This window comes from Apis cerana, linkage group LG6 (genome assembly GCF_029169275.1).
Source record: "Apis cerana isolate GH-2021 linkage group LG6, AcerK_1.0, whole genome shotgun sequence".
Lineage (NCBI taxonomy): Eukaryota > Metazoa > Arthropoda > Insecta > Hymenoptera > Apidae > Apis > Apis cerana.
In genome coordinates, this window is record NC_083857.1 from 632,710 (window position 1) to 659,389 (window position 26,680).

Sequence of the window (26,680 nt, forward strand, 5' to 3'; positions counted from 1 at the left end):
ATTAATTATTTGATATTTATATAATAATTAAATTGATAAGTAATAAATTTTTGGCGAATTTTTCAAATTTAAAACTATATCATATAATTTTTAAAAAACATAGTTATTTTTTATTAATAAACAATAAAAGAAACATAATTTATTATTATACGAAATTTATTATTATATTATTTATAAAAAAATTTTTTATTAAATAAAAAAGAAATGCAGAATCATATCTGCATTCTTGTTGTACAAAGAAAATTTAAGATTTACAATAAATCGTTTTTTGTTTATCAACATTTACATACAATTTACACAAAATATAAAATTTTTTCTATTACGTATAATAATTCAGAAATCGAAATGAATTTGTCTCTCTCTTGCTATAATATCTTCTATTATATTCATAGAAATTTAATATTATCAAATAATATTTATTATTTAATATTTATTTAATATTAAATGTTAAAAATGAACAAAAATTTGAATTAAATTCATCCTCAATCTCTATATTTGACTCACTGTGATAGTTATTCTATCCTCTTTTAGCATTGATTTATGCGGACCGCAACCCTGACGAGGATAAGCTTTGTTAGCAGAACGTCACGGGGTTATTCCTCTCCCTTACCCCTGCTTCACGTTGACAACACTCTGCACAGGCGCGTGTGATATAGTCAGAGAAAGTATTGCCAAGGGTAGCCTCGTGCGCGAAATGCAGGTTAGTGGGGCACAGGCGTCGCGACGCCGAGCATCAGTGTATTAGTATTAATCGCTCTATTTCTCATAGTTAATCTTCGTTTAATAAACTTATATATACATAAGAAATTAAGAAGATAATAACGATAAATGAATGTGATGAAATAATTTGAAAAAGAAATAAATATTTCGATGAAATTACGAATGGGATACAGCGTTGCTAAAAGACATGGCTATGATCCGATGCTGCCTTGAAACGGAAATACCTGACGTTTTTGAAACACTCGTACGGAAGTGCAGTGACCCAGGCTGTGAGTACTATAATACTTAAGTTTGTATTATGATAAAATGGAAAATATGTACTTTTCTTTACTTTATTTATTAAAGATTTATTAAAGAAAAAATCTTAAATAAAAAAATTTTATTTTATATACCTAAAAATAATTAGTTTAGAAAATATTTTAATGTTACTTTTATAAATATTATAAAAATTTTATAAAACTTATTGTATAAAAGACAAGAAAAACATAAATAGATAAATATCATTTTATCTAATCTTTCTTATAATAATATAATATTATAATAATAAATTTTAAATTTATAAACATATATAAAATATAATATTTCTTTTTATAGAGAATTTAATGTTAATTCAAACAATTAATAGAATTTAATAGAATATACGAACTTTTGATAATAAAATATTTTTGATATATTTTTATCAATTATATTTATATCAATGACATAATTAATTATGTTTTTATTTAACGTTTAAAGATCTTTTATTTTATTTTTATTGAATTTTTATTGATTCTAATTAATAATTCAATAATATAATATAATAAATTTATTATTAATATAATGAAAATCCATTTATATAAACCCTTTGAAGGGCATCAGTTCATATAATAGCCAGCTAGGCTTTTCTATCCAATTAAAAATTAGAAATTCATATTCAAGGATTTTACGAAACATTTTTTTTAAAATATATAACAATATTGATTTATCATAATATATATCATATATATAATGTATATAGTATAATATAATTAGTATCATATATACATTATAGATATATATACATATTAGATATATCATATTATAAATTTAAAAACAATTTTGCAACTATTATGTTTGAATTAATTTGATGAATTAATTTTTTATTTTATTATAGATATAATATATAATATATGAATATTCGTTATATATATTTGTTCATAAAGAAAGTTTTATTACATTTTAAATACATTTAATTATTTAAACCTTTTATACAAAACTAATATATAAAAATTTATATTTTTATTATATATAATATATATTGTGGATACAATCTAGATAAATCAATTTTAAAGACCAAAATAAATACAAAAATTGATATATAAAAATATTAATTAAAATTTGTTTGATAAATAATAAAAATTTGCGAAATGAAACAATAAGATAAAGTAAATTTTATCTCCATCAATCTCTCTAATTTCATCTCATCTCTAATACAAGCATAATTATAATATATTATTTATTATTAATAAATAAATTTCAATCAACAATTTTATATACCAATTTTTATATTTATTTTTGGCTGTAGAATCGATCTTCCAAATTCTAAAGATTTTCATCAATATATTAATATTCTATATAGTATACTATATATATATAAAAAATAATTTTCATATAACACTTCATATAACATTTACAATACATTTATAAACTGGTATTATATATTATTGATTTTCGAAGACTGTGTTAACATATTCTGAATCACTTTGATTGAGAACCGCTTTGATTGAAACCGCATGCGTTAAAATAATTTCTTTTTATTGGACACATGTTAATATTCAAAGTGTTTTAGTTAATTTAATTATTTCGAATAATAATAAAAGATATATTTTATGAAAATTAAAATATGGAATTTTTTTATAAAAAATTAAAACATAAAATTTAAATGAGTATATAAATTTATTGTATATAAGTAAATATTTTAAAAATTTCAATATCATCTTAATTTTTTTAAATAACCTATTTTTTATATCATAAATCAATAATGTATCAAATTCTACATAAAAATATATTGATTTTTATATATTCTAAATAAACGATATATTTTATATGTTCTAAAATTAATGATAATCATTAATATATACTTATTATCTGGAAATTAAAATAAAATGTTTAAATTGATATCTCTCAATTCTAATACAATGATATAATTAATAAAGAAATAGCATTTTTAATTAATTGTGATAATATTTAATAAATGTACTATGCTTATTTGTTTGATATTTTTTTGTATCGATAATGAATTAAAGTATATTTTATTTTTTGAAAAAAATTTTTTTAAAAATTTTTAAAAAAAATCTTGTAAAATAAAATCTAATGAAATTTTGAAAATTTTCACTGTGACTACAATTTTCCATTCATTGGAAAATTATCTCTACAATACTTATTCTTTTATACAATATAATTCTACAATAGTAATTCTTTTATATAATATATTAAGGAAACTATCATATTAAAATTATATCGATAAACGAATATATATATCTTGTAACAAAATTTTGTAGTAATATGTTTAAAAAAATTTTATATTTTTATTCTATTAAATGTCCATCAATAAATTATAATCCAAATTTGTCATTGAATATACCACATATTAATATTATATGTCACGTATTAATATTATTAGTAATTACTTTGACTAATGCAAATATTATTTTGTGACCAATAATATATATTTTTTAAATTAACTCTTCATGATTATTAAAAATCATCTTATTCGTAAATAAAACATTTTATAGAAAAGAATTTATTACTTGTTGAAAAAGTTTTTGACAAATGTGTTGTATTAAAAATGTTGTATTAAAAAAAATTGAAAAATCAGTTCGAACACTTATTTTAAATTCCAAAAATATATTAAAAATTATTTTGTTAATATATCATTAACTATTAGGTTAGGTTAGAACATATCAATATATTTTTATTTGGAATTTTATATTCTATCGATTTATAATACAAAAATAGATCATTTCATTTAAAAAAATCAAAATGATCTTGAAATTTTTTAAATACTTTCAATTAAAAAAAAAGTACATATAAGATATGCTCCTCGAAGCTATTTAAATTTCATATTTTATAATTTTCATAAATATGTTTCATAATTATTCGACATGATTAAATTAATTGAAATTCCCTGTATATATATATAAACATTCTTATTATTTAATATATTTTATATTAATTTCTTATAATAAAAAAATGAGAAAATACAGTTCATTTTTACTAATGTATGTAAGATTTATTTAAGAAATAATATTTAAATTTCTTACATTCAACATATAATAAAAAATTTTTTCTTAATTTGTATTTCACTCGGTAAAAAATATTTCATTCGGTAAATATAAAAATCTAATTTAAAATATAAAAAAAATACAATAATTATTGAATTATAAAAATTTCAAATTATTTAATAAAAAAATAAAACTGAGAAAAAATTATAGAAAATGAATAATTAAGTAAATTTCATCTAAATTTATTAACGTTGAAATGATTAAATGCAATAAGATAATTTAATTTATATTTTAATAAATATATATATATATATATATTAATAATATTAAAAATATTTAATATATTTAAAATTTATGTTTAAAAAAATTTTAATATTGATCACATTTCAAATGAGTCAATGCTATTTTTTTTAATATATTTATTATAATAAAATATGAATAATAAAAGAATAAAATACATCTGTAATTATAAAATAAAATAGAATATGAATAATATTATCATATATAGTATAGAATAATTAGTATCAGTATTTTATATAAAAAAATAATTATAATATTACATTGAATATAATATATAATTATATTTAACATAACAGTATTATAAAATTTTTATTAAAAATCAAAAATATAAAAATCAAAAATAATAATAATTTTATAAATAATCAAATTCCGTAATTTTATATTTAAATATAATAATAAATAAATTAATAGAAAAATTTTAATTCTAAAAAAATTAATTTCATAAATAATTTCATAAATGAAATAAAAAAATATTTATTAAAAAGAGATATTTATATATAAATAATTATTTTAATAATTAAAGACATTAAATATAGATAATTAATAATTCTTCATAAATAAGTTTCAGTTATATATTGATACATAAATAAAATATACATATAAACAGAATTCAATTTATAGTATGATCTTTACAAATAACTCGAAAACTAGTATTTAATTATCACTAATCATTACTAATTATAACAAATTTTAATATCGATCACATTTTAAATTCAGAATAAAAATATAAGAACATTCATTAACTTAAGATTTCTGAAATAATTTAAATTTTTTCCTTGCAAAAACTTTCATTACGGCCTTATTAACAAATTATTAATAAAAAACATTAATTAATTTCGAAGTAGATAGTTGAGCTACATTGGCTACGTATTATCGACTGAGTATGAACAAACAACATACATGAAAGTAAATGTATTAAATATTGTTAAGTATTGTTTATTAATTGTTCATGATATAATTCGATATAATTTTTTTATTGATAAGAAAATATTTGTTATATTCAATATATTTTTTTCGACATATATTACTTATTCGCGTTCTATCGCCGGCAAGTAGCCAACGCTACTATCGCAGCTCGATTAGACTACGTAGTCTGTGATGGGCCAATGTTTTTTTATTAATAACTCATTAACAAAACTATAATGAAAGTTTTTACAAAAAAAAAAAATATTGTTTAAAATTATCTCAATTAACGGATATTTCCATATTTTTGAAAAACTCTGTATATAAAAGAAAAACGATACTCTGCAACATACTTCAAGCTCTTTAAAATCGATAAAAAGCTAATCAATAGATTCACTATATCGTATTATATTTGTATCTTTAATATAATATTCAATTTAATAAAAATTTGAAATCTTTTAGAATAAAATTTTATAGTAAATGTGTATATGTAGATATGTATCTATCAAAAATGCATATAATGCTGCCATCTTTCAATTTTTCTTATATACTAATCATATCGATTTCTTTAGATCGATAAAAACGAAAGAAATATTATCGATTATGTTTTTTGTGTAACATTTGTTTCTAAAAACAATTGTAATTCGTCTGTAATATAAAGATATAAATACACTATAAAATATTTATTTATATATTTATAAATAATTATGTTATGCATATTTTAATTATTATAAAGAATTATACTGCAAGACTTTAATAAAAAAGTAAAAATGACACATAAAAAATCACATAGAGTTTTTTATTGCTCAAAAATTACGTACATATTCTATTAGTTATATCAGTCGATCGAAGTCTGTCCGTGAGTACAGTGGTAATTCAATTGTAACGAAATGTTTGGTAAATATTTGGTGATTTTATTTTAAAATATATAATTTATTTGTGAAACTTATTCTATTTTATTATATTTTGTTATTTTTATCATTCATTTGATATATTTTACGGAAATATCTTCTCTGATATTTCCTTTTTATTTATGTCAGGTTGTTGCTGGTGTTGTTCAGCTTTGCGTCCACGATATAAAAGACTTGTCGATAATATTTTTCCAGTAAATCCTCAAGTAAGTTTTATATTTTTAATATCTATAAAAAATGCTTATAATTTTTATATATTTTCTTTTTTAATGATTTTTCATATATTAATACCCAAAATTATAATATAAACAATTATTTAAATATAATTTATTTAAAAATATATAAATATAATTTTTTTCATTAAATAAAAACATTTATTAAAATCATAATTAATTTATATAATTATATTTATATTTGTCTTATAATATTATTCTAAATTAATCCAATTTTTTATTTAATAATTGTAATTTACAAATATTTAAATAAAAATGTACCATTATAAAAAATTTATGTATATAAGTAAAAGAAAGCATTGAGCAATAAATTTATTAATACATCATTAAAATATTTAATTCAATAGTTTTAAATATTAATTTTACTATATAACATTATAAATGATCAATATTTTTGATAATATAAATTAATTTTTATAATTAGGATGGCTTAGTGAAAAATAACATGGAAAAATTGACCTTTTATTCATTAAGCAGTCCAGAAAAACTAGATAGAATTGGAGAATATTTATTTCAAAGAGCTTCCAGAGATATTTACAGGTATGATAAAAAGAATCTAATAAAAATCTAATATAATTAATTTAATAATTACAAAAAGTCATGTGATTAATGTAAATTCTTATTTATTTATATTATATATTAATCATATGAATAATTATATGCCATTAATCAATTATTTTGCAAAATCTTATTTAAATCTATTAAATATTTTCATATTTGAATATAAAAATTTTAAAATAAACACATTTATAATATAGGAGAAGAAATGGATTTGTGGTCATTGCAATGGAAGCAATGGATCAGCTTTTAGTAGCATGTCATGCTCAGACTTTAAATTTATTTGTTGAAAGTTTTTTAAAAATGATACAGAAATTATTGGAATCTACAGATCCACAATTACAAATATTGGCAACACAATCTGTAAGTTTTATTAAATAATTTAAAATATTATATTATATTTATATGTGTATCATTACATATATTTATATATTTATCATATAAAATTCTCATATATATATTTATATATATATATATGAGAATTTTATTTAATTTATTAAAAATAATTTCATTTTTAACATCTTTCAATTCAGTTGAACAAAGTGCTGGCTTCTTCTAGTTTGTCCGGTTTGCCAACATCGAACAAGATACGCCGTCTTATCACACACGTTACGATTTCTTTGTATCAAAATACTCTGCAATGTGCCACTCAAACCACAATGATCCTGCAATTCGCAAACAGATAAGACTTGCTGGAATTCAGGGATTACAAGTATGATTTTTATATATTCACACATCTATAAGTATAATTAAATAAATATATTTTATATATTAAAATCGAAATTGGATATATATTTATTTTAAAGATATAATATATTATAATTAGTATACAATTAAATATCAAAATATAATTAATTTATTATTATATGTTTTTATTAAAATTAATAAATTAAAACTAATGCAGGGTGTTGTAAGAAAAACACTTTCTGATGATCTGGTAGAAAATATTTGGGAACCTGTACATATGGATAAAATTGTTCCATCATTATTATACAATATGCAGAATTCAAGGTAATATAAAATGAATATATATATATATATATATAACTATATTACTATTTATATTATATAATATTTTTATTTTATAGATATTCTAACAAAGAAGATACCACACAAAATAATCCCACAGAACAATCTGATCCACCACAATTTGCAGAAACTTGTATGCGAGAATTAGTTGGACGAGCATCATTTGGTCATATTAGATGTGTTATTAGACCTGTTCTAAGGTTTGTTTTTAATTAATAATAATTAATTGTAGAATTTAAGATTTGTCATTTAAAGTATAAATTATCTCATGCATAAAATAGTCTAATAATTTTTAATATCTTCGTTATTTGTAATAATATGAAAAAAATTTTATGTATAATGTATAATGTTTTTGTTTGATATGAGGAAGGATATAATATAATGTATTTTTGTATGAATGGATGCATTGCTGTAAGTTTTTTTATATTTACGTAAGTCGGCTTTAAAACCAATTCAGAAGACTATTAAAATTAAAATCATTTAAAATCAAATCTGCTTATATAATATCCTTTTTATTTTAAAGAAAATGTATAAAATCATTTACAAAATTGCAAACTTTGAATTATTGTTGAACATATATATTTTATTTGTTTTTTTTAACATAATTTAAATTATTCTTGATAATTTATTTTTGATAAATAATGTTTTTAATACTTCTCTATAAAAAATCCAATGATATTAAATCACAAGATCAGCTTTAAAATTAACTCTGTTCGATTTTATCTATTTAAATAAAGTTCATTTAAAGTATTTCTTATTTTTCAAATTTAATGCATTAAGCATCCATTATGTTGCATATTGTTTAATGATTATTTAATGAATTAAAAATACAACATATATTGAAATAAATAAAAAAAAATCAAATCAAAAAATAAAGAATAAAATATGAATATGATTCAATAATTCAAAAATTATAACTTTGCATTGTCATAAATAGTCAACATTGAACATCTTACTGTTTTGTAAATAAATTTGACTTTAAATGAATTTGATAATAACTTAAATTGCTTAAAAATTGACTATCTGAACTAACTGACAATATATGAAAAAAATAATAGCATCTTGATTAAAAAATGCAGATGATCTTGAATGTTTTCAATGCATCTATTAATACAAAAAATATATCATATTATTTTTTTTTTCATATGAAATAAAATTTATTCATATTATTACAAATAATAAAAATAATATAATAATAATAATATAAAAATTTGCAGACATTTAGATAATCATCAGTTATGGGTTCCTAATTATTTTGCAATTCATACTTTTAGAATTATTATGTTTTCAATTCAGGTTAGTACACAATCAATAAATATTATTATTTAATAAGTATTAATTAATAAGTATTTAAAAGAAAAAAATATATAATTATTATCAAACATTTTTAGTCACAATATTCTTATACAGTTGTGGAAGCACTAATGACTCATCTTGATGATCATTCGAAATCATCTCCCAAAATTCGAACAAGTATAGCTGACACTTTGTCTAAAATTATTTCAATTGCAGCTGGCGAAAGTGTTGGTATGTTTTAATAAAAAAAATAGTAAAATAAAATACATATTTGTATTATGAAATTAGTAAAAATAATATTTTTTAAAGGTCCTTCTGTTTTGGAAATAATAAATTCTCTACTATCTCATCTTAGAGTTAGTGTAACAAGAAATCAATCTTCAAGTAATGATGAACAATTATATCAAGAGGCACTTATTAATGCCCTTGGAGAATTTGCAAATCATCTTCCAGATTACCAAAAAATAGAAATTATGATGTTTATAATGAGTAAAGTTCCATATAGTCAACCAGATCGTATAGTTTCAGTTGGTAAAGGAGATGTATTACTTCAAAGTATTCTTCTAAAATCTCTTTTAAAAGTAATGTATAACATAAAGAAAATACATGGGCATGTGCGTGCGCGTGTGTGTGCGTATATGTCCATATATACATATATAAATTATATATACATTACATTTTTATAAATATATTTTAGGTTGGCACAAAATATCAAACTATACATTTAAATACAACATTTCCACCAAGTTTTTTGGAGCCATTGTTAAGAATGTCATTGGCAGCAGATGCTGAAATGCGACTTTTAGTACAAAAAATCTTTCATACTTTAATCGATAGGCATCAAAATATTACAAAACTCGCAAAACCTACGTAAGTTGTTAATAACAAATATTTTTAATTTAAATTATCGTAATCAAATGAATCATTTTAAACACAATTTTATATTAATAGAGTAAATGTTGCACAACTTGATCTTACTATTGAAAAAGCATCCAGACCAGATGTGATCTTTATTCGTAAACATGGCCCTGAAATCTATTTAGCATTATACGAATCATTAGAATTGGCAAGTAATAAAGTTGAAAACGTGGAATCCATATATACAACATTGGCATTACTTGCTGTAGAATTGGCTTCAGAAGAAACAATATTAGAATTGCTAAGATTAGTACTGAGTCTTCAAGATTTATCTTTAACAAGTGGCCAAATCAGTATTTCGTTGAAATTTAATTTGCACGCTATTGTCATAAGTTTGCTTGTACTAATATCTTATGTTTGTAATATTACTTCACTCATGGATTATGCAAATAAAGTAAGTTACAACTTACTTCATTCAACATTGTGATAATTCTGGTTTTTTTAAATTTTATTTTTTTTTATTTTTAAGATTGTAGAAATACGACGAAAGGAAGCATCTCATCTTTTACCTGATTTACAATTTCAGTATGATACTGGCTTATCTTCTAGATTACCACCCATTCTATTAGTCGATCAAACCGTTTTAAGCGAATGTTTAAAAGGAGCTGGTCTTGACAGCGGAAAATTGCAACAAGGATCTGGTTATAATAGCATTTCATTACAACATCGGTAATATTACTTCAATTTAAATTTTCATTTTCTTATCTTATTAGTTATCTTATTAGTAATATTAAAAATTATCAAAATTTTATTTTTTTCTTTTTAGGCATTCGTGGGTCGATAGCGGAAGAAATTCATTAGGCGATATTAATTCTGGTGCTGCAGAATTAGATAGTGGTGGTTCGTCTCCTGGTGTTCAAAAAGTATATCTTTACATATATTTTTAATTTATTTGTATTTTTCTAATGATTTATTTTTTATAAAATAATTTTTTTTTTAGAAATTACCAGGAGAAGAGTTGACTTTTGAAAGTATGAAACGAATTCTAACTGAAAATAACAATAATCATATAATGGAAGAAGAAAAACGATTGCAGTTATCGCACTTTTTTAGAAACGCACCATTTCAAGATTTGGTATCAAAAACACAACCAAAGGTATAATAATAATAATAATAATTCTTATTACTTTATTTTATTATAAAAATAATCTAAAAATAAATAATTTTACAGCATGATGTTTTACAAAGTAAATTATCAGAAATATTTAATACATTATCCGTTGATCCACGAAATTCAAGTCAACCAGGACCACCAACAGATACTAAACCAAGTCAAGCTCCAGCTTATGAAATACATTTCCCAGAATTGTTTGTTTACTAAAATTATTTTTCTTTATCATGATATTTTTATTAAATTGGACTTTATATAATTGTTGTCAATTATAATCGATTTAATTCATTTATACATTTTTATGTTTAAAAATGTAGAAAACAATATTTTTATATATTCGATATATAATTTATTCGATACATTTAATAAGTGCAATGATACTTAAGATTAATTATTTATATATGTATATATGTATTTTTTTTAATATTTATAAATTATTAATATTTATTCTTAATATTTATTTTTAATTAAAATTATTATTTCAATTTTGATAAATTTATTATGCAAAAATATTAAAAAAACAATTCAAAATTATTTTATTATTTATAATATGTAAACTAGTATGCAATTCACATATAAATAATCTCTTTTGAAAATTCATTATATAATTTAACGTGTTTATATATCAATATCATATTTATATATATCAATATTACATATTTATAAATTACATGATATATTTCAATGTTATTTTATTAATAAGATTTGCTTTAATAACTTGCCTATCTAATATAACATAATATAATATTGTATATAATTAATATAATTAAAAAAATTTTAACAACATTAAATATTTACAACAAATCAAATTTATTTAAAATTATATATATAAATATAAAAATTTTAAAAATTTAAATAGTAAGTAAATGTAATTATGGGCTAATAAATAATTCATATACTTGAAGATAAGACAGTTCTTTTTTTATTGAATATTTCTGTGTAAATGTTCATACTATTACATTACCATTATTACAGTATATCTTTTTGCATCATTGAAAGATTTTGTACAAAATATCCAGGTGATTGTTTATCAAGTACTAAGTAATTGGAATGAACACAGATTATTCGAATTATAATTTGCTTCAAAATTTATTTTAATTCAATTACTCATAATATAGGAATGCAAGTAGTCTCAAAATGAATAGTATAAATTTTAATAGTGTAAATTAATAACATAAAATTGTGAAAAAAATATTTCATATCATATAATTGGTCATTGATGATTTCTGAGATTTTTAATTTTAATTTATAATTTATATAACTATGCAATAACGAAATGAATTAAAGTTTTAATTTTTTTTTTTTTGCTTTTGTTTTTACGAGCAATTAAATTAATATGCGAGACATATACTCTCGTGCAATGACTATTTAACATAATATAATTTGAAGCATTTAATTATCTGTCATTCCGATGTGTGCGGTCAATTTGGTACACTTGAAAAACACTTCAAGGCTCCACCTTCAATAATTCCACATCAAAGATGAGAACAGCATTTGGAGGAATAGTGTATCTATGTCAAGGATAATACTATAATAAATAAATTTTTTTTATATAATTAATAATATAATTAAATATTATATTATTAAAAAATTCATTTAAGAATAATAATGGCAATAAAAAGCATTATTATAATAGTTAATTTAATAAATTAATAAATTTCATGAAGTATGAAATTTATTTTATTATGTTTTTTTTTTATATTTAATTCTGAAATTATGCATATAATAATATTAGAAATATTTGTCGTTGTATTAAAGGATATACTCCAGGATGTCCTCGGCTACCATAGGCAAAATCTGGCGAACAAGTTAACCTAGCACGTTCTCCAACACACATTTTAGCAACTCCTTGGTCCCAACCTTTAATAACTTCTCCTTTACCTATTTTAAATTTAAATGGTACCCCACGGTCCCTGCTTGAATCAAATTTTTTTCCATTGTCAAGGGTACCTATCAAATATTTAACAGTTAAAATTTCAATTAGAATTTAAAATATTCTGTCAACAAAACAAAACTAGTTTACTTTACTTAATAAAGATATTATAATATATATTTTAATATATATTGTGTAAATATATTTTAATATGTACATAAATTTGAAGTATAAATCTGATTATTTGTTTTTAAAAATTACTATCAATATATGTATATAATTTAATATATTCGATATATACAAACATTTTAAAAATATTTACCTGTATAATGAACAACTACAGTCTGTCCAGTTTTTGGATATGTCTGGCCTATATAGACAAAATATCATTCCAAAAAATTTGCATTATAAATGAAAACTATAAAGTATTAAAACGTTTTATATTTTTTAACCATATCGAATAAAAATCGAAATCATTTTATTTGAAACGGAATAATTCAAAAAATCTATGTTTTTAAATTTGCAAATAAATTTTCAGGTTGTAAATAAATCTCATCGACTAAATTTTCCGGTATATTTTAATAGCAATACAATTAACAACATTTATTTAAAATTGAACAGAAAAATAATTACCAAAATATAATTTGAAAATGAATTGAATAGAAAAAACCAATTAAAAAATAAAAGCAAAGAATCATAAAATAATCGTGAACAGAATAATTACCGTCTCCAGGAGAAAGAACTTCCACATCCACGCCCATGACTATATATTTTATGTCACAGAAATCGAAATCCTAACAAAGAAATAAGTAATTTTTGTTATACAAAGTCAAGTAGTTTTTATCGTTAAATAGAATTTGCATAAACGTAATTCTTATAGCTGTAAAAAATGATGCCTGTTCAAAGTCGTTCGATGAATATAACAAGGTATCCGAAGATACCCTCAGGAAAGAAATTTTAACTATAAAAGCCGTCGTTAGGTTCGCTGCATGTTAGATCTTCCGGTTAATATACGATAATCGATGCGAACATTTCCGATTCCGCTAAATTTAAAATAAATATTATACAAATATTTATATTCATTTTATTCGATATGCATTTATAAAATTTGAATAAATAATAATTATTTATTTGTTAATCAATTTTAATATGTTATATAATGTTTAAAAAAATAACACGATCAATTATTATAAACATTGCATTAGTAATAGTAACTAATAATTAATATTAATACAAAAAAACATAATTTTTTAATTCTATTATTTATTTCTATTTTATTTATATATAAATTAATAAGTGAATAATTGGATATTTTATTACAATATCTTAATAATATCTAATACTATTTAATTTATATAAAATTATTGACAGATAATTATATCACAAATTCATATAACAAAAAATATATTTACAAATCATTTACATTAAAAACTCTACAATAAAAATACATCTATAATATATTTAAATAAAAAACTATTCTTTTAATTATGCGTATAAAATTACAAATTTAATATCAATTATATTAATATAGATATTTGTATCAATATATATAATATATAAAATTTATAAAATATATATAGATATTAAAAAAAATCAATATATTAAAAAAATATATTCAAATCTAAATAAATTTGTTCATTATATACTTTCTTAAAAATAAATTAAAATAAAATATATTATATAATAATATATTAGATATTTATATAAAAATTAAAAAACAGATAAATTGATATGCTTGAAAAATAAGTACAGTTTTGTTGCCGCAAAATTAACTTTTTTATATATCTTATATAAATTTTAAATTTAATAGAATCTTAATTATCAGTTAATGTTAAATGGTAAGCACCATAAATTATAGATATAAATTCTAAGAAATTCAATTAGTATTTTTTAAATACTTTTCTACTTTAGAGTATAAGATACAATATTATAATACTCAAGTAAATGCTAACATTATGATTCTTCTTTCTTTGGAGTATATATTCTTTCTAATAAAGCTAATGATATATTTCCAGGTATTCTTTGATGTTGACTTATTAAATTATTAAGCGCATCAGCAACCTAAAACAAAAATAATATTTATTTCGTCCCACATATTATTATCGTTTATTTTATTTAGAATAAAATAAAATTATAAAATTTTAGTAATTGCATTTATTACCTTTATTTGTAACTCTTCCGGTGTAAGATTTTCATCATATGAAATTGGTTTACCAACATATGTGGTCAATTTTACAGGAAAACCACCATAAATAGGTACAAAAGGAAATCTAGTAGCAGCATATATTCTTAACCACATTCTTCTGCCCCAACTAACTGTTCTAAATGCTTCTCTAATATTTTTTGTAAATAAAGGTATTATGCACTGTTAATACAAAAATATTAGTATTTTATAACAGTAATATATATAAATTATTATATATATTATAATATAATCATATTATAATTATGATATATGATATATATATATATATATATATATATATTATATTATAATGTATATACATATATATTATACAAGATGTTAATATATTAATGGGATATTTTTGGAGAATTAATTTGAGAGGTCAAAATAAATACAAGAAAATGTCACTTATTTATTAAATTATAAGCAATTAAAATTTGACAAAAACAAAATGAAAATAAAATAAGGCTATTTTATCTCTTACGCCGTCGTCGTTTTTATCTAACATTGAATTATTTATAATTTAATAAATCTAATAAATTTTTATTAATTAATAAGTCTAAATTTAATAAGTCTAAATTTAATCAATATTTTTGTATATCAACTATCTTTTTGGTTTCTAAAATCAATCTTCCAAAAATCAATCTTTCCTATAAATATTAATTCTATATACATACATATATATATATAAATATACATGATAAAATAACTTACCACTTTAGCATCCAATGCAACTTTTGCAAAACCTACTCGTTTTTTCCACATTAATTGATAATAAGAATCTCCAAATTGAGCTTCATATACACCACCAGGTGAAATGGCAAGCATATTACCTTCTTTTAAAATAGCGGAGCATGTTTGAACTGTACCAGGTATAACTTTTAATACATCAGAAATAATAGACCATCCAGGACATTTAAAAAGAAATCTATCCGCTACTGTATGAATTAATCTTGAATTTAAAAGTAATATTTTAGATATAAAATAATAAATATCTATAGGAATAGCTCCATGATAATACACAAAAAGTACTGGTTCATTTTGTGGTATATTTTCAATTCCAATCACTTCATATCCTATAAAATATGTACAAAAATAGATGCTAAAATTAATTATATTTTATGAAAATAAATATATATTTAAACAATTTAATATGCAACATACCATACCAAATCCAACCATGAGCATCCCAAACTGCAGCTACTACATTGCGAGCTGCATTTCTCCAATCCGTTTCATATGCATTTCTTAATCTAACTCTATTAAAATAAAATAAACTATTTGTTATAATATTTATTTCTAATATACAATCATATAATTATGACTTACCTATGTAACTTATATACATATAATATTAATGCAGTTAAATATAATAATGCCACAATCACAAGAGGAAGTAAAAATGTTACTAAAAGCGGCATTAAAAGCCATGATAACCAAAGTGTAAAATCAACATCAATATATTCAACTAAAAAAATATATAAATTATTTATAATATAATCATTATTATTGTTTAATCATATATTATATAATTTTCATAAAATGGATAAAAAGAAATAAATAAAAATTAAATATAACAAATATAAAAATTATAATAAAATTTATAAAATTATTTTTAAAATAAAAAAATATTATTATATATTATATATTATTAATAAAAAAAAATTATTCCATTATCTAAACATACTTACAATACTATATATTTTTTTTTACATTTATTAACGTCTGTTTTCTTCTTAAATAAATAAACTTATACTATACTAATTTAAAATCATATATTTACCTATAATATCTTCTAAAATTTTTCGGAAATTGGATATTATGGAAAACATGTTTAAATTATGAAAAAGTGAAAATAATGGTAAATATATTATAATTATGAAAAATTTAATGTTTCTTTATCAAACACCCACATATTCAGTATCGATAACAAAACTTTACTTTACAATCTTTCATATTTTTTATTCTGTTCATTTATATTCCAAAATGACTATCTTTGATTGTTAATTGCCTAATAAATATTTCAATATGGGTTGTTTATATTTCATTAATTATTTTCATTACACTATTTCATAAAGCTTTTATAAAATACATAAATGATTTTAATTATTCTTTCAATGATATTTTATAAATTTTACATATTGCACATTTAAAATTTAAAAATTATTTTTATTTCTTTAAATACTCGATATAAACAATCACAAATACAACATTGAGTTAACAATATGTATAATTTGCGATAATATATCAGATAATCGTAAATTATTAATAGCTAACTTCATTTTATATAACTTTTAATTCATGTAATCAAATAGAATAAATATTTCATTGTTTTATCACTATATTATATAGTATATTTAAATATTTATTATTTATAAAATAAAAATTTTTAAATTTTTATATCTTCGAATATATATAATTTATAATTTTCACCGAAATTTTTTTTCAAAAAAATCTCAAGGAATATATATTAATTTCAGTGTACAATTCAAATTCAATTTCGTATAATTTATTATTAATGAATTATAAATTATTTTAATTAATTTTTAAATAGCATTTAAATTTTATTTTTTAAATAGCGATTAAATAGTTAATTCGTAATTGTAAAATAAAATTATTATTTTAAAATTATTATGTTCTTAATTTTTAAAATTGTATTTTAACGAAAATAATTATAATTATATTACATACAAAAATAATGAAAATATTATAATTAAATACTAATAAATTAAAACAATTTTTAATTTTTAATATAAATAATTTGTCATGGAATATTTAAATTATATAATAAATTTATAACGATAAATATTTGAAGATGGCGCTGAAAAATTGGAAATAAAAATTAAATAATATAAATCACAAATTTAAAAAAAAATAAAATTAATAAATACTTATTTAAAATATAAAATAATTGCAAATATTTATTTTAATAAAAATGTCAATAAATAAATTGGAAAATTATAAAAAAATATTTAATATCGATGTGAAGTTTGACAACTTATTTTATTGGCGAATTTTCATATTAATATTCATCGTCACTATAAGCAGCGATTTCATGTAACTTTTATTCAGTGCCAATAATAGTGAAAAACGAAATAAAGCCGTTTGCAAAGTGAATTTCGACTAGTATGCATTTTTGTAATAGAATCGCAAAATATTAAGAAAAATTGCTATGTAACTAAATTACTTTCACTATGTTACATTTATTTTATATCGTACTTTGAGAAAATGTTTATAATCTTATCGCTTCGTTGTAAATATGTAACATTGAATTGTTTATGAATGTTGCTTCAGGTAGATTATTACTTTTGATTTCAAACGTTATATTATCATACGATATTATATATAATTTTACATGTCAATTTCCACTTGTACAACCTATGTTTATTAAAAACATTTCTTCGATAAAGTTTGTTACAATATATTTTCTAGTTTATAACGATGTGTATTAACCAGTGAACGATTAACTTCATTACGACGTGTCAGTAGTTAACAAAATGGTCTTGCAATACGTTAACATTAACATATTTTATATATATTAATATATTTTATATATTAACGTTAACATATTTTAATCAAATAATATCAATGCTATTCAACATAGTAAAAAAAAATATTTAGATATATTTTTTCGATACATTTTTGAAATTTATTATTATCATTTTACTATAAAAATAGAAACAAATATATTATATAAAAAAAATGTCTGAAAAGGTAATTAAATCAAAAACAATTTTAATGTATAATAAAATATAGTGTGTGTGTGTGTATACATAATATATATATATATATATATAATGATATTATGCAATATCATTCAAAATTTATTGCAAGTTGTACCAGTGATGTAATTATTAATTATTAATAATTAATCTATATATATATACATTTATGTTATAAATATTATCATATATTAATATATGTTTAAGTTATCGAATAAATTGATATGTATTATTTTTTTATAAACATTGACATTTGTTTTTTCAGGTATAACATAGCGATGCAATATTGAAAATCTTATTTTATTGAGACAAAATGTCAGATAACAATTTACCACATATTTCATACGGACTCGATTCACCTGGTAGAATAGTACGCATAGAATCTAGTATCACAAGGCCTACTATCGGTCGTCTTCCAAGTATAGAAGAAACATTAAGAAGACTTAGCACAAATCTAAGATCAGAAAGACAAATTAACGAATCAAATAGCGGTGGTAATAAATTAAGAAATTGATTAATTATATATATAATAATAATTGCTTTTTTATTAAATGTATGTATATAATTTCCTTAAATATTTTCTTAAATATTACAATATATATAAATAAAAATATATATAACAAAAACTGATAAGTTAATATTTATAATTTGTATATAATTAGTTTTAGAAAAATTATTTATATATTATATTAATATAACTAATATCTGTATATTAATATTAATATAATAATATTATTTGTTAAAAGTTATTGATTAATATTCTTGATTAAAGACATATCTGATGTTCAACCTCCAGCAATTGTATCAGATGAGGAACCTTTACCTATTGTATTATCAGACTCTATAAATAAAGCACAACCAAATGATGCAATCGATGGGGCATCTTCTCTAAATCAACCAGATGTTAATGCACCAGTAATAAATACAGAAGATGAGTATGTATATTAATATAAATTATATTTTTATATAACAGATAACATTTCGATATATGTTTTTTAATAAAATATTTTTTTAATATATAGTAAAAGATATTGTTGGGTATGTTTTGCAACGGATGAAGATGATGCAACTGCTTCATGGGTAAAACCGTGTCATTGTCGTGGTACAACAAAATGGGTTCATCAAGGATGTATTCAAAGATGGGTTGATGAAAAACAAAAAGGACGTGCAGGTGCACATGTAGCATGTCCACAGTGTAATACCGAATATATTATCGTATATCCAAATATGGGTTAGTAATTTATATATATTTAAGTATCATTTGATTTTTTATATGTAATTATAGTTACTATATTATATCATTGTAAATATATATATTTATTTTATGTGTATATATATTAGTTATTTTATGTATGTATATATATATTATATTATTATGTGTATATATATATATATATATATATATATATATATTTATTATATTGTATATATTATCATATAGATATATCCATAAGAAAGAATATTGGAAAAAATTGAAATTATAAAAAAATGTTCTTACAATTGTTCAATATAAAGAAAACTTATATGATAATAATTTTTCCATAGATCGTTATTTTTTATAAAGATACTTTAAGCTGTCAAAAATCATAGTTTAAGAAATAATTTGAAATTTATAAAGCTTATTATATGGAATATAAAAAACATGAAATAATATTTACTTGTTCATGTTTTTCATATCTATTTTACAAAATTCAAATTAAAATATTTCCTAAATTAGACTTTTCAATATAAATAGTTTTTTTGTATCAAGATATTTTTTGAAAGTATATACTTATTTCGATTAATGTTTGATTAAAAATATATATCATCATATGATTTTCATGCATTCAATTATAATAAAACTTTAAATCATAATATATTTCTTTATAATTAATTTTTTTTATAATTTAAATTTTTTATTCCATATATATATATATTATTACAGGACCGTTAGTAGTCGTATTGGATACTATCGATGGAGTAATTTTCCGGATTTGTCCATTTATCGCAGCTAGTATACTTGCCGCATCTATATACTGGACAGCTGTAACATATGGTGCAGTAACTGTAATGCAAGTAGTCGGTCATAAAGATGGTTTAGCTATGATGGAACAAGCTGATCCTTTGGTATTACTAGTTGGTCTGCCAACTATTCCAATAATATTAATTTTGGGGAAAATGCTAAGATGGGAAGATCTTGCACTTAGTCTCTTAAGAAGACACGCATGTAAGGTTCCTATTTTGAGGCATTTCTTGCCCAGTAGGTATGTACAAAAATTTATACGAAAATTTGAAAATTTGAAAAAAATTATACATTTTATATAATGATGTTATTTTAGTTATTCTGACGATAGAACACAATCCGAAGATGTACCACCTATGAGCGATCCAATATCAGCAACTCGTATTCTTTGTGGTGCACTTCTATTACCTAGTATCGCTAGTATATGTGGGAAAATATTTTTTGAAAGTATACATTCTAACTTTCAAAGAACATTATTCGTATGTACTAAATATATCTATTATATCAATTAAATAATTATATTAAATTTTAGATTAGAAAATTAATTCATTTTTACAGGGAGGTATAGCATTTATAGTAATAAAAGGTGCATTCAAGATTTATCATAAACAGCAACAATACGTAAGACAATGTCAACGTCGTATAATGGATTATACAGAAAATAATGTTGCATTATATAGAAGACAACAAAATTCTGAAACTAATCAGACAAGTTAAATTGAAACATTCAAAATATTCTTAAGGAATATCCTAATAATAAAACAATATATTTCAGTTTAGAAAAACTAAACATCATAGCGTACTTTTATCATAAAAACAATGTCCAGTGTATTACTTTTACGTAACAATATAAGTTTATGAGTACTTTAATCAGGTCTAACGATACATAAATTTATACATCTATATTACTCGATGCGTGTGCGCATGCTACACATACATAATAATCGAAAATTACCATTTATATAAATATAATTAACGAATTATTATTTGTTCGTAAAGAAATATTCGATCGAAAAATAAGAAAATGTTTATCTTTCAAATTTAATTATTAAAAAAGTTTAATTATTTAAAAAATACGATAACAACGTCCATTTATCTTTTCTCGTATAATAAATAAGAATTAAGATACATCGATATTCTTAATTCGATTCAAATTTTCTTTATTCGAAACAAGTATACGAAGAAAAAATGTCATTCATCATAAATTTATAGTTCATTAATAACAAAAATTGTATTTTTTACGAACCAAACACGGCACAAGTTTTCCGTGCATCGATAAAAATAGACAAGATACATTTTTAGCAATTATTCACATTTTTACTATTAATGTAAAAAGGAATACAATCTTTAGAAAAGAAATTTATTTCTATTATAGATAAGTTTTGAATTAGGATATCGAATTATATATTAATATATGTCAAATAAAAAAGTTTTGAAATAAAACCTTATTTTATGTAAATGTTTTATTCGCTGTAAATATAAGAAATTCCAGTAAATATTAATTTAAATTATGTTTTTATACCTAAACAAAAAATGTCAATAATTTAAAGTATATCATAGTAATTTAAAATCGAAACAAGCGTGCCAAATAATTGTCGAACAAAAATAAAAAGCGAATAAATTAATTAGCTCAACTCATTCGTTCCAATCCGATAACTTATCGATGGTATACAGTTAATGCGGCACGATAACTCTATGCTTTCTACGATTGACAATTGTTTTTCGTACAATTATTAATAAAGCCGAAACAAAAAGAAAAAAATTATGTAATCACCTCAAGAATCATCGATTAAACTTTATCAATTAATTTCTGGGACACCTTATATATTAAAATCGATATATACTGATTCATCGCTTATAATTTTTTAAATATTATAATTAAATAATTAATATTTAAATTAATATTTAAATTTAAATTTAATTAAAAAGAAAATTAATAAAATATAATAAATATATAACAAATATATGAAATAAAAACAAAATATTTTAAGAAAAGATCATACAAGATACATTCATCATATTTTTATAGAAAAATTATATCGCTTAAGTACAATATACAGTATCCCAGATTTTTTCAATAAAACTTTGCAAATACGTATATATATTGCGAATACTATAAATAAAAATAATGATATAAATAATGATATAATAATAATAAAAAATATGAAATATAAATATTTGATTAAAAAATTAAAACAAAAATATAAAACGATAATGAATTAGTTTTTTTTCGATATAAAAATATACTTCAACAAATATCAAAAATAATATTTATGTAAGTTTTTATAGATAATAGATAACGATGATTTCTATATACGAAACAAAAAATTAATTCATCGTCATTTTATATTTTTATTACAATTTTTTAACAAAGTATTTATAATTTTAAATCTCTATATCTATGTAACATTTCTTTTTTATCGTTACTCATAAATATCGGCGAGGTTTCGCCAAAAAAATTGAAATATTCCGTGTATATTTCAGAAATGTTAATTTTTGAAAAAATATCGATAAAACAACTATTAATCATATACCAAAACGTAATGTATATTTTTTTTATAATAGAAACGATGAATTTATTTTTTAAATATGCGATATAAATAAATATCACATTTTTTATACAAATAAAATTTTTGTTTTTATTTATAACTATTATATGCTTTTTTTATCACCCATTACGTATAAAGTACGGTAGTATATAATACATTTTTCGTTTATATCTTTATATATCGACAAAATAATAAACATAATATAATTACAATAATGCTCACGGGAGCGTCCGCAAAGAATCTTATTTAGGAGATATTATCGCGAATAGATATTTCAAAAATTTAAGCGAGCATAGAAGAAAACGTAAGAATATGAAACTTAATACAATAAAAATCGACATTCGACACAAACATATTATAACAATAATAATATTATAAAATTAGATAGTATATATAGTTGATAGCAGATGCTCTTGCAAGCATTAATGTATCTCGCATTTGTGATTTTGTACAGATAACTTTTTTTGTACACAAAAATCAAATTCTTTAGAAATTATATTTAATTTCAATATAAACTTAATAATAAATAAAAATAAACCAATATCATAAAATATAAAATTTTCATATCTATTTATATGAAATTCACTTAAATAATACGTACGTATTCATATACTTGTATATCCGCAAAAAAATACAAGAGATAAACATCGTATATTCAATTAAAATTGAACATTCTTAAAAATTTATAATACAATCGTAGTCGTAAATTAATACAATAAAATGCAAAATTTCTTAACAAATAGAACAAAAAATATTTTTCAGTACTTGAGGTCACATTAAAGGTGGTCCCGTATATTTAAGACTTCCAGAATAGAAATCCGGTGGACCTTCGATTACCACCAATTTAACTTCTTCGACTATATCTGGTGAATCCGTACATAACTCGGAACTACCAACAGTTTTGAAAAATGTACATGGTCTTGGACCCTTTCCAGATTCATCCACATCATATGGCGGACTAAGTATATCCAAAAATGCAGCAGGTCCTTCAATACATGTAATTTCATGCAAATTTTTATCTCTCGGTGTAAGAGTACAAGCAGGTGAATTACTATGTAAAGATATCGGTTTATGTCCAAATGCCACAATTTCTTCATTTAATCTAATCGTACGATCCTCATTTGCTTTTAAAGTATAATTATTTACTTGAACCACACCACTGATTACCTATATTTTAAAAGAAAATAAAAAAATATTAATTTTATACAGAATACATAAAAAAATTTTTTAAAAATTATATGACATTACAAACCTTTAAAAATCCATACATTCCAGGATGATCATGAATCGGCATCGTAAATCCGTGTTTCAATATAAAAATTGAAATAGCAAAATCTTTGTTTTCAAATATATCGATTACCCACATCGGTGCATGTTGCACTTGAATAAAATCAAGGATTTGTTTATTCAAATTTACATCTTCGGCCGTAATTTTATTCATTAAATATCGCAATTTGTCAAAATTTTTTTGACAAAGTTTAAATCCTACGTTACTTCGTTCTTCAAACGTATTTAACGCTTGTTTCCATAACGTTTTAATCGCTGCCGTCATGTTTATTTATTTTCTAATATTATTTCTATGAATTTACCTTTCGTAAATCATATTAATATATCAATAATATATTTAAAAATATAAATAAATTTAACATCGCTACGAATAAATAATACGTAACCTTAACGATCATAACGTTGAAAGTTTAAAATTTGACATTAAAAATAAAAAAAAATATTGATCGTTCGAAATAAATAAATATTTTAATAAATACCATTCGATTATTACGTATAAATTATTTTCGTCGTTGTCAAAAGTTATTTCGTATTTAGAGGTTAAACGAATTGCACGTTTATTTTTCGTTCTGTATCGTTTCTTACTTTTTGATAATTATTTCTCCATAATTCTTTATAAAAGGATATACGTTATTAATTTTATTCTCTTATCAATCCAATCGTTAAAGATATTATACATTCGATATCAAACTTTGCTAGAAATATACGATTCGATCTAATACAGACGATATTATAAACATAAGTGAAATTTCGACATTTAATAAAAGTCACTAGTACATTTAGTGATTTTTATTTTTTATATTAAAAACTTATATTAAAATAATTTATATTAATTGATATATTAATCTAGATAGTAAATTAGTCTTATTTAAATAAATAAATTTTTTTAGGTTTTTAATGATATGTAATTATAAAAATGTTTTTTCATATATATATATATATATATATATATATATATATATATATATAATTTATGATATATTTTTTAAATAATATTTTTATTTTATTTGTTTGAATATATACATATACACGCATCCATATTCGATAATATATATATACATATATACACATATACATATAACAATATATATATAAACATTCAAGCAAAATATTGAAATATTCACAAATTTTATAATAAATCAAACAAATGGCGTTATCTGTATATGACGTCAATATATCAATCAATAGTCGATTTTATCGAAATATTTTAAAATTATGTAACAAATTGAACAAATGACATTATCGTAGTGTCAAAGAACTAATTCATATATGAAATCAGTAATATCGATAATTCTTTTCAATCAACTATTTTAAATCAATTAGGGCATTTTAAATTAAATGTTAATTTAATTCATTCGATATATACACACATCAAGAACAAGATATATATATATACATACAAACGTGTTACCGACATCATACAAGAAATATATAAATATATATATATGTATATATGATATATAATGCGCGCACACGTATGAATATCGAAATATTAACAAATAATATATATTATTTATATATATATTAAATAGAACAAATAACACCATTTATAAAAATATCGAAAAATTAATCGAAAGAAAAGGAACAAGTGATGCCATTTGTATGAATATCGAGAACTAATAGATATATAAAATCGATAAGATCAAGATAAATGATTCCAATCGATAATTCTTTCTAATTACGTATCTTAAATTAGATATTTTAAATTAAATATTATTTAATTTATATTATTACTTATTTATATTATTAATTTCATTCAATTTCGGAAAGTAATCAATTTTTAATAAATTAATTTATTTAGTTTAATTAATTAAATATATATATACGCATTCAATTTATAT

The 26,680-nt window shown here is 20.4% G+C and overlaps 5 protein-coding genes across 13 annotated transcripts; 2 read left to right on the forward strand and 3 right to left on the reverse strand.

The window, feature by feature from the left end:
* Positions 1 to 690: 690 nt before the first annotated feature.
* Positions 691 to 12,130, forward strand: LOC107993531 (protein EFR3 homolog cmp44E). 5 transcript variants are annotated; one of them, XM_062075887.1, is made up of 16 exons: positions 691 to 989; positions 6,206 to 6,282; positions 6,734 to 6,849; positions 7,068 to 7,230; positions 7,427 to 7,579; positions 7,772 to 7,878; positions 7,956 to 8,096; positions 9,114 to 9,192; positions 9,288 to 9,423; positions 9,502 to 9,773; positions 9,890 to 10,062; positions 10,144 to 10,504; positions 10,580 to 10,779; positions 10,877 to 10,973; positions 11,051 to 11,206; positions 11,282 to 12,130. In XM_062075887.1, exons 1-16 carry the CDS (start codon positions 908 to 910, stop codon positions 11,429 to 11,431), a joined length of 2,463 nt encoding a protein of 820 aa, XP_061931871.1. In that variant the 5' UTR covers positions 691 to 907; the 3' UTR covers positions 11,432 to 12,130. The 5 variants fall into 5 exon arrangements, with proteins under 5 accessions (XP_061931871.1, XP_061931872.1, XP_061931873.1 ...); XM_062075888.1 differs by having other exon boundaries at positions 10,637 to 10,779; XM_017049991.3 differs by lacking the exon at positions 691 to 989 and adding an exon at positions 5,820 to 6,062 and having other exon boundaries at positions 10,637 to 10,779.
* On the reverse strand, positions 12,121 to 14,073 carry LOC107993460 (peptidyl-prolyl cis-trans isomerase Fkbp12). Its single transcript, XM_062075890.1, has 4 exons — positions 13,819 to 14,073; positions 13,417 to 13,464; positions 12,985 to 13,171; positions 12,121 to 12,726 (listed from the first exon to the last, which is right to left on the reverse strand). The coding sequence occupies exons 1-4, from the start codon at positions 13,853 to 13,855 to the stop codon at positions 12,669 to 12,671; spliced, it is 330 nt and encodes a 109-aa protein (XP_061931874.1). The 5' UTR covers positions 13,856 to 14,073; the 3' UTR covers positions 12,121 to 12,668.
* Positions 14,074 to 14,337: 264 nt separating this feature from the next.
* LOC107993467 (monoacylglycerol/Diacylglycerol O-acyltransferase) lies at positions 14,338 to 17,538 on the reverse strand. Of its 2 annotated transcripts, none has more exons than XM_017049885.3 (6): positions 17,063 to 17,538; positions 16,609 to 16,747; positions 16,444 to 16,538; positions 15,994 to 16,355; positions 15,256 to 15,459; positions 14,338 to 15,155 (listed from the first exon to the last, which is right to left on the reverse strand). In XM_017049885.3, the coding sequence occupies exons 1-6, from the start codon at positions 17,109 to 17,111 to the stop codon at positions 15,048 to 15,050; spliced, it is 957 nt and encodes a 318-aa protein (XP_016905374.1). In that variant the 5' UTR covers positions 17,112 to 17,538; the 3' UTR covers positions 14,338 to 15,047. The 2 variants fall into 2 exon arrangements, with proteins under 2 accessions (XP_016905374.1, XP_061931876.1); XM_062075892.1 differs by having other exon boundaries at positions 16,971 to 17,202.
* Positions 17,539 to 18,340: 802 nt separating this feature from the next.
* Positions 18,341 to 22,505, forward strand: LOC107993528 (E3 ubiquitin-protein ligase MARCHF5). 3 transcript variants are annotated; one of them, XM_017049984.3, is made up of 8 exons: positions 18,341 to 18,573; positions 18,712 to 18,993; positions 19,267 to 19,495; positions 19,774 to 19,936; positions 20,024 to 20,232; positions 20,926 to 21,244; positions 21,320 to 21,482; positions 21,562 to 22,505. In XM_017049984.3, the coding sequence occupies exons 3-8, from the start codon at positions 19,315 to 19,317 to the stop codon at positions 21,718 to 21,720; spliced, it is 1,194 nt and encodes a 397-aa protein (XP_016905473.1). In that variant the 5' UTR covers positions 18,341 to 18,573; positions 18,712 to 18,993; positions 19,267 to 19,314; the 3' UTR covers positions 21,721 to 22,505. The 3 variants fall into 3 exon arrangements, with proteins under 3 accessions (XP_016905473.1, XP_016905475.1, XP_016905472.1); XM_017049986.3 differs by lacking the exon at positions 18,712 to 18,993 and having other exon boundaries at positions 19,798 to 19,936; XM_017049983.3 differs by lacking the exon at positions 18,712 to 18,993 and having other exon boundaries at positions 18,342 to 18,573.
* A 1,110-nt stretch (positions 22,506 to 23,615) lies between these two features.
* On the reverse strand, positions 23,616 to 25,591 carry LOC107993536 (2-aminoethanethiol dioxygenase). 2 transcript variants are annotated; one of them, XM_017049995.3, is made up of 3 exons: positions 25,319 to 25,591; positions 24,805 to 25,141; positions 23,616 to 24,719 (listed from the first exon to the last, which is right to left on the reverse strand). In XM_017049995.3, the coding sequence occupies exons 2-3, from the start codon at positions 25,102 to 25,104 to the stop codon at positions 24,324 to 24,326; spliced, it is 696 nt and encodes a 231-aa protein (XP_016905484.1). In that variant the 5' UTR covers positions 25,105 to 25,141; positions 25,319 to 25,591; the 3' UTR covers positions 23,616 to 24,323. The 2 variants fall into 2 exon arrangements, with proteins under 2 accessions (XP_016905484.1, XP_016905483.1); XM_017049994.3 differs by having other exon boundaries at positions 24,805 to 25,203.
* Positions 25,592 to 26,680: the final 1,089 nt, after the last annotated feature.

What these genes read in the sequence shown, in the direction of transcription:
- LOC107993536 (XM_017049995.3), bottom strand. Translation starts at nt 25,104, where the DNA reads ATGACGGCAGCGATTAAAACGTTATGGAAACAAGCGTTAAATACGTTT. An exon ending in GAATGTATGGATTTTTAAAG is followed by an intron (nt 24,720 to 24,804) that starts GTTTGTAATGTC and finishes TTTAAAATATAG; the next exon opens with GTAATCAGTGGTGTGGTTCA.
- LOC107993528 (XM_017049984.3), top strand. Translation starts at nt 19,315, where the DNA reads ATGTCAGATAACAATTTACCACATATTTCATACGGACTCGATTCACCT. An exon ending in TAACGAATCAAATAGCGGTG is followed by an intron (nt 19,496 to 19,773) that starts GTAATAAATTAA and finishes TCTTGATTAAAG; the next exon opens with ACATATCTGATGTTCAACCT. An exon ending in GTAATAAATACAGAAGATGA is followed by an intron (nt 19,937 to 20,023) that starts GTATGTATATTA and finishes TTTAATATATAG; the next exon opens with TAAAAGATATTGTTGGGTAT.
- LOC107993531 (XM_062075887.1), top strand. Translation starts at nt 908, where the DNA reads ATGGCTATGATCCGATGCTGCCTTGAAACGGAAATACCTGACGTTTTT. An exon ending in GTTATTAGACCTGTTCTAAG is followed by an intron (nt 8,097 to 9,113) that starts GTTTGTTTTTAA and finishes AAAAATTTGCAG; the next exon opens with ACATTTAGATAATCATCAGT. An exon ending in CGTCTCCTGGTGTTCAAAAA is followed by an intron (nt 10,974 to 11,050) that starts GTATATCTTTAC and finishes TTTTTTTTTTAG; the next exon opens with AAATTACCAGGAGAAGAGTT.
- LOC107993460 (XM_062075890.1), bottom strand. Translation starts at nt 13,855, where the DNA reads ATGGGCGTGGATGTGGAAGTTCTTTCTCCTGGAGACG. An exon ending in AGTTCTTTCTCCTGGAGACG is followed by an intron (nt 13,465 to 13,818) that starts GTAATTATTCTG and finishes TTGTCTATATAG; the next exon opens with GCCAGACATATCCAAAAACT. An exon ending in TGTAGTTGTTCATTATACAG is followed by an intron (nt 13,172 to 13,416) that starts GTAAATATTTTT and finishes AATATTTGATAG; the next exon opens with GTACCCTTGACAATGGAAAA.
- LOC107993467 (XM_017049885.3), bottom strand. Translation starts at nt 17,111, where the DNA reads ATGTTTTCCATAATATCCAATTTCCGAAAAATTTTAGAAGATATTATA. An exon ending in AATTTTAGAAGATATTATAG is followed by an intron (nt 16,748 to 17,062) that starts GTAAATATATGA and finishes ATATTTTTTTAG; the next exon opens with TTGAATATATTGATGTTGAT. An exon ending in TCATGGTTGGATTTGGTATG is followed by an intron (nt 16,356 to 16,443) that starts GTATGTTGCATA and finishes CATATTTTATAG; the next exon opens with GATATGAAGTGATTGGAATT.